This window comes from Muntiacus reevesi, chromosome 5 (assembly GCF_963930625.1).
Source record: "Muntiacus reevesi chromosome 5, mMunRee1.1, whole genome shotgun sequence".
In the NCBI taxonomy this organism is placed as follows: domain Eukaryota; kingdom Metazoa; phylum Chordata; class Mammalia; order Artiodactyla; family Cervidae; genus Muntiacus; species Muntiacus reevesi.
In genome coordinates, this window is record NC_089253.1 from 43348029 (window position 1) to 43355908 (window position 7880).

The 7880-nt window shown below is 50.3% G+C and overlaps 1 protein-coding gene across 3 annotated transcripts in view; it reads right to left on the reverse strand.

Annotated features, from left to right (window-relative positions):
• CHKA (choline kinase alpha) overlaps window positions 1–6484 on the reverse strand; it is a 57016-nt gene extending 50532 nt beyond the window's left edge. Inside the window, exon 1 of one of the 3 annotated variants that reach the window (XM_065937916.1) lies at window positions 5867–6484. In XM_065937916.1, coding sequence (XP_065793988.1) covers window positions 5867–6210 — 344 coding nt within the window. In that variant the 5' untranslated portion in view covers window positions 6211–6484. The remainder of the gene's footprint in view (window positions 1–5866) is intronic. The other 2 variants (XM_065937917.1, XM_065937918.1) reach the window with 2 other exon arrangements.
• Window positions 6485–7880: the final 1396 nt, after the last annotated feature.

Sequence of the window (7880 nt, forward strand, 5' to 3'; positions counted from 1 at the left end):
CTGCACTGGCAGGCAGATTCTTTACCACTAGTGGCACCAGGGAAGTCCTCTGATAAAGGACTATTATCTAAAATATTCAAAGAACTCTCAAAATTCAACAATAAGAAAACAACCTGATTGAAAATGGGCAAAAAACCTAAACAAACAACTAACCAAGGAAGATATACAGATGGCAAGTAAGCATATGAAAAGATGCTTCACATCACTTGTCATTACAGAATCACAAATTAAAATCAGATCCCATTACATACCTTCTCAAATGGCCAAAATCCAGAAAACTGACATCAAACGCTGATGCGGGCGTGGAGCAGCAGGAACCCTCACTCATGCTGACGGGCATGCGCAGCGGCACAGTCACTTAGGCGGTTTCTTACATAAACATATTCTCACCATATAATCCAGCAACCGTGCTTGCTCTTTACCCAAACGAACTGAAAAATTATGTCCACACAAAAACCTGCACAAGGATGTTCCTAAGAGCTGTATTCATAACTGTCAAAACTTGGAAGCAATCAAAAATATCCTTCAGTAGGCCAATGGATAAAACTGTGGTACACTCAGACCATGGGAAATGATTCAGCATTAAGACTATCAAGCCATGAAAAGACATGGAGTAAATGTAAATGTTTATCAAGTGAAAGAGGGCAATCTGAAAAGGCTATACTGCCTGAGTCCAACCATATGACATTCTAGAAAAGGCAAACCTATGGAGACACTAAAAAGATCAGGGGTTGAGGGGAGGGTGGGATAAACAGAGGACACAAGACTCTGGGGGTCATGAGGCTCTTCTGTAGGAGCCTACAGCGGTGGATACGACACGTCATTATGCATTCGTCCAAAATGCACCGCCAGGGGTGAACCCTAATGTAAACTGTGGACCATGATACTGACATGTCGATGCAGGTCCGCGGACTGTAACAAGGGTACCACTGCGCGAGGAGAATGACCAACAGTGACGGCGGCTGTGCGGGAGGGGGAGGTAAAAAGCGAACTCTGTACTTTATGCCCAACTTGGCTGTTAATCTAAAACTGCTCTAAAGTTTATTCTTTTTTTTTTTTTTTTGGAAAGAAGTAAAGCCACTTAAAGGACCAAATTTTCAGTGTGTAGTAAAAACAGAGTGTAAATGAAACTTTATCTTGAAAAATGAAACAGAATCATTTATGTTTTTACATGTAACATAATGTAGGTTATAAATGGAACTATGACATAAAAAGGAAACCAAGTAGAGAATTTTGGCTTAATTTTTCCAAAAACATTTACGATGGCACCGTAAAGCACAACTCGCTCCTTCTTTAACTTCTGCTGTAGAATTGTGCAAAAACACCGCTGAAGATTTTGCCAGTCTTTTTCAAGGGCCTCTCTGTCTTGATACTCAAACGATTCAATTTTGAAGAGATTGTGGTACCATCTACCCCATCATTTCTTAACTAGTAGTTGGCTGTGGAGGGACATGTGTGAAACTTTCAGTCCTCAAACATTTCTTTCCTCAAACTTACAAGACATCATGCATCTTTTGCAAGATTAACAATTGCATTTCACAACTGTGACCGCTTTACCAACCAGCACTGAGTGTGACAATAACACTGATTTGATGGCAGAGGTACAAGCTGGTGTTCAGCTATGACGTCCGGGCACGCAGAACACTCTCAAGTGGTCAGCTCATTACAGACAATTTTCATGTTACGATAATTTGTATCTTTCCCTATACCACTCTTAGCTGGAGGGACTTGGGCAACCAGCAGTCTGATGACAAAGATCCCTGTCATCACAATAGAAGGACAGAAAAGAAGCCAATTTAAGCTAAAATCCAGGGGCTAAAGTCAGGCACTTTTCTACTGCTGGAGATGTAAAGATGAACATGACCTCCCTCTAAAAATTCAATCTAACACAGTTGAACAAATAAACAGACAATACGGTAAGTGCTGTGACACAAAGGTGTCTATGCAGAAACTGCTATAGAAGAAACCTAAGCGAGGAAGAAATTAATTCTTCTGGCTCTCTAACTTAGGCCTTGAAGGAGGTATTTCAAAAGCAGACACCGGGCTGCCAAGTAGAGTGTAGGAGCAAAGAAAGGCCTGGAAACACAAAGCTCATTCAAGAAATACAAGGTCAAGTGTAACTAGCTCAGTTTGTTGTCGCTGGTTCGAGGAAAGGAGAAATTTATAAAACAATAACAAAAAACGAACCACTCTGAAAAAGTAAGGCTGGGGCCCAAGTGTAACACATGCAAACAAGTTTGGATTTTATTTTCCAGCTACAGAAGCCACAGTAAACTTTCAAACAAAGGAGTCAGGATATTTGAGAAATCCCTGGCAATGGGGTACTGAACGAGGGTGAGGCAACCCACAGCACAAGCGCCTCCTGTTACAGGGTCTGAGCCAGGACAGCAAGGCAGGAGCAGACGGGCGGTGTGGGCGCAGAAGCAGGTCACTAGCGTTTAGCTGCCATCGAGTGTTGACAAAGGCTTCCAGAGAGAATGAGAAGACCGAGAATAACTCTGGGGCACCTGCAGGCTGCTGTTAATATTAATAGTTCAAAGAAAAAGAAAAAAAAAAGGCAGGAGAAGCATATTCCAGGGTGGGAGAGGAGCAAAAGGGTTAAACGTGGGACAGACTGGCTGGCCTGAGCTGAGCAAGCGCTCGCTCATAAACCGAAGAAGACGGACCAGCACCCAGCAGAAAGCCGGGGCTGGAGACAGGGGCCAGGGGACGTGATCGCCAGAACCTAGAAAGGAGCTGGCTGTGGAGGGCCACTGAATTTCAACCAGGTGGACCCCTCTCCCCACTCTGAAGTCTCTTCTATCTTTTTTTTAAACTAGGCATCACCCACTTTCTATACCCTAAAACACATCGTTTCTCCTCATTCAACTCATTCCATAACTACATTATTCCAGAAAACAGGGCTGAGACCACACCATACAACATTACTCTAAAAGGCCCACCAAGCCAATAGGAGAGCTGTGGCTTCCAAGATTACCGATTCTTGGAGAAAAGAAACAAAACATTCTTGATGAAATAAAAATTTGTATTTTAAGGCAAGACATGAAAAATTTAAACATAAAATTCTTCTCATTTCGGCCTCCTCCCTCCCCTCTGGAGTATTACATTGTTAACCAGCCCTCCCCAATGGCAGAAATACCCACTCAACCATAAAGATCAATTTCCTTCTTCTGGAGCCAACCACGAAACTCCTCTCTTGATCCTTCCTATCTCAGTCCTCTCAGGGCTCACTCACCTTGCATGTGCAGACATCTTTGGTGAACTTTAGTGCCAATACATCATTTCCCTTAAAGTATATCCTACATAGATATATCACGTTTACAATGCCAATACATCATTTCCCTTCAAGACAGCAATTGACCCAAAAGAGACTGGGCTGCACCTAACACAAGATTGTAGTTTAAATACTCACTTGTGACCTTGTCAATGTCACTAGCTATATTACTTGCATTCTGCCTATTCTATAAGATTACTGTCTCCTGAGTTACCAAATGTGTGACTAAGTCTCCAATAAAATTAATGGCCATTAGATAATTTGAAATGATTGACTAAGTATATAGCTCTGTAAAACCAAGATTATAGTAGTATAGCTCTACATGTGGGAAGAAGTAACAAGAGGCAGCTGTTTCTTAGAGCTTAACAGACTACTGAGATACGTGGTCCAGAGGCTTTTGGTTACTATTCAGAGGGCCCAGTCCACTAACAGCACATCAACAGGTCTATCAAGGAAATCCTCCCCTGACCACGGAATAAGCATTGCTAGCACCATGGAATTACTCACCAAATGCCTCCTAAACCTTGGTCAAATTAATACCGAAAGGGAAAGGACTGTAGAGAATCTTGCCTACCGTCCAGCTCTATAAGAATCAAATCATTAGCCACTACAGTTACTGACTCACATACATCCCAAAAGGAATTCAGGGCAAAGATTAGGATGAGGTACTTCTTGCTCTAGGAAACATGACAGAATTGGCCCTCAGATTGTTTCCAGGAGAAATACTTCACAAAGCCGGATTCCGGCACCTTCCCACCCTGAGATCATTAACACAGATGTCTCTTCCTCCTGATTAGCAGCAACCTCCTGCTGAGACATGTACTTGTTAGCAAGGTCGCTCTTGGCCACGTACACACAGCTCCCCACACCCCCAACAGTTCTTAGAGCTCTCAGAGACTGTCTCTGGGTTAAGAGGCTCAGCCTCGCTCGAATAAAACTTCCCATTTCTTTCCTAGATTGACGACTGATTAGTTTTTTCATCAACATCCTCTAAGCTTTTAGATTGTCAGATTTGTGCAAAACCCACAAGGTTTCATTAATGAGTGACACTCCCCAGAAAGGGGTCACAAAAACACCTACAGCTGGATCCAGGGTGTCCAGATGTTTTCAGAGGCAACAGGAGAGAGCACTGGAGTAGGCAGTGGGTTCAAGAGGCTGGGCAGCTAGCTCTAAGGTCGGCTCAGAGCCACTGACCTCAGGCAAGCCACTGCCCCTTTACACCTTCCATTGTACAGTTGGATGATCTGAACATCACGTGGGACAATCCTCTCACAGAGAATTTTCAGGTCTAACTAAATGTGATAGCTTGGAAGAAAGTTTCATTTGGGGAGAAAAAAACAGAAAACAAAACCTTGCCCTAACGTTTAATTAGGCAATTCTTGGGCTTTCCTCTCTCTTCAACTCTGACTGCTCCTAAGCATATCTGTAAGAAAGGCCACTGGCACAAAAAGAGAAAGTGAAGGTCAGTTAATTCTGCTGCATTTGCGGCTCTGGTGAAACACTGGGCACAGAAAAGGAATCAAATGACGAAAACTGGATTTCAGAATTATTGGTGGCAGCCAGCCAGCCAGTTTCTAGACACTGCACTCAACCTGGTCAAACAGTTAAAGAAAATTAGCAGTAAACGACCACACATTTTTAAATGTCTCAACAGAAGGAAGCCTACTAAACACTAAGTGGTCATCTCAAAGGTGCAGTATTGACAAAAACCAAATTTGTTTTCTGGTTAAGCCTGAATACGTACATACACACACTCTTCTTATAATTTAAACTTATGATTAAGTTTTCTAAGTTTAAAAAAGGGGGCAAAATCTTTTTACCTTCCTCTTAATAGTTATTTTTAGAGCCACATATCCTAATTTTGGATTGTCACCCACCTACATGTCTGCAAGGTTAGTGAGAAATGAACAGAGGCCACCCCTTCACCGCATACAAATATCTCTTTCGGCAGGAAAGAGATCTAATCTTGGACTAGAGGAACTAAAAGCAAAAGTCGCCAAGTGATTTTTTTTTAAGCCCGCCACAATATCCCTCCTTCATTCAAGGCCCTAAACCCAAAGGGATTTGTTAGACATATTCCGGGCTTCCTGGGTGGCTCAGACGGTAAAGAATTCGCCTGCCTATGCAGGAGACCCGGGTGCGATCCCTGGGTTGGGAAGATCCCCTGGAGGAGGGCATGGCAACCCATTCCAGTATCCTCGCCTGGAGAATCCCCATGGATGGAGGAGCCTGGTGGGCTACAAAGAGTCACGAGTCGGACATGACTGAACGACCAACACTTTCACTTCTTTCAGACCCATTTTAAGCTTCTGTACAAAGTGTACTTTGTGACTGAACAGTATTGTTCTCCTTAGAAGAGACCTGCTTTCCCACGACACCGGTATGTTTTCAACAGCCTGCCTTCAGGCCTGGGGTGGGAGGGTGGCCTTGAGGGGCCGCGGGGTCCGTTTTACTGGATCTGGCCCTGTTTCAGAAGGGCTAGAGAAAGGAGGCTTAGTCGGCCGCAGAGCCCCCCGGTCGGGCCCGCGCCCCTTTCATCGGGCCCCGCCCCCGGCCGGCGTCACCTGACCGCCCGCCCCCGCTGCCACCGACCTGATGACACTGATGTGGAACTGGTCCTCACGAAGGCCCCGCCAGGCGCCGGGCAGGAACTCCTTGCACCACAGATAGGCCCTGCGCCGCGTCCGGGGCTCGGGCTGGTCGTCCGCCGGTGGCGGCGGCGGGGGCGGCGGGGGCAGCGGCAGCGGCGGCGGCGGCGGCGGGGGCAGCGCGAGCGGCGGCTGCCGCCCGCCCAGCTGCTTGGGCTCGCGGTCACTGGCGGCGTCGCGCTGCTGCCCCACGCCGGGCGCCGGGGCCGCGCTGCCGCTGCCGCAGCTCAGCAGCAGCCCGAGAGGCGAGGGCTCCGCCTCGCCCCCGTTGCAGAACTTGGTCTTCATGCCGGGCAGGCGGCCGAGGAGGCGCGGTCGGCCGCAGCGCGTGAAGGCGAGGCTCAGGGTCCGGCCGGACGCCCCCCTCACGGAGGCCGGGCGCCAAGGCCGCTCGCCCCCTTGCTGACGGGCAGGCCCGGGGCGCGGGCGGCTGGGGGCGCGGCGGACCGATGCGGGACGGCGGCGGCGGCGGCGGCGCGGAGGTAGCGAGTGGCGGGCGGCAGCAGAGCTCGGCTGGTCCCGTTCGCCGTGGCGCTCGCTCCTATACCGCCGCCGCACGAGGAGCGCCGGCCGCGTCACAGCCCGCCCTCGCGCTCGCCGCTGATTGGCCGCGGCCCGCCGGCCCCGGCGCATCACAACCGCCTCCGCCCTCTCCACGCCGCCTTCCCATTGGCTGCGGGAGCACACCGGCCCCGCCCCGCCTCCCTGCCAGTCAGTCCCGGGTTCTGCGGGGGGAGGAGGCGGGGCCTATAAGGGGCGGGGCCTCAAGGGGGCGGAGCGTCGAGCCGGCTTCTGGGGTCGCAAGGATGGAGAAAGCTAGTAAACCCGCTTGGGGGCTCCCCGAGAGCGGTCGGGGACCGGGCGGCCCTTGAACTTCGGGAGAGCCAGACCTCGGCTTTGGGGGCTGAAACTTTGCTTGGACCCCCCTCGAAACCTGCAGGACAGCAGAGGCTGGGGCCTGGCAGGGGGCGGGCAGGCAGGAAGTGGGTGCCCGGAGGCCGGCTTCTCTTTCCCCACGACCTTGGAGCGAAGCACCTCCTTCTGCAGCTCCGTACGTGTGTTTTTAGAACGTTTCCCGGCGCCGGCTCCGCGCTCCGCGAAGCGTGGCCACGCCCCGTCCAAGCTGGAGCGTGAGAAATTATTGTCCCCGGGTCAGAAGCCGAGGCCCGAAAGGGGGAAGACAGGTTCAAGGCCGCGCCGCCGGCCCTACCCTCTGAAGCCTCAGTCTCCCTGTCCGTGGTGCTGAGGATGCCTGGGCCTATGGGCGCGGGGCGGGCGGGGCGGCGTCCCCGCGACCTCCCTGAACACTGGCCAAAGGTGAGTGTCGCGGGGCTCCTGGCTTTGTGGAGGCCGCCCCGCTCGCCCCCGCACAGGAGGCAGTCCCGTGACTGTGACTAACGCACCTTTGCCCGCGGAGGTGGCGGTGGGGTGGGGGGCGGGTCAGGGCCCCCCCTCTCCATTTACCCCGTGTGCTGCCCCGGCGCCCCAGTCCTTTCCAAAAGTAATTGGAGTACGGATACATTTAAAAATCGCCGATCTTCTTTTCCCTGGTTGCTTAGGAAATTCAGCGCCTGGCATACTGGAAATGGCTTATGTGTGCGAATTTCACAGTCTTCAGGAAGAAAACATCTCTTCTTAGCAGTGTGCGCTTGGCTGCACTTGCTCCAAGAGGGGGAAAAAAAGGGCGAGGGGGGCTCATTGAACAAAGGATTATGATGAAAGGGGGCTTTTGTCAAGACAGCTGTGGAGGTGGGCCTGGACACTGAACTGGATGGAGCTGGCAGCCGACCCAGCACTTTGGGGAGAGGAGGAGCTGGGTGTTGGGAAAGCTGAGAAGTCAAGGTCTCCAGTCAGGCCATTTAGATAAGAGGGCCAAGGACTTTGTCTAAAAATACCAGCCCTGAGAAGGTGGGGCTGTGGCTATGGTCTGCCCAGGTGACAGGCCTTTATTGCCACTG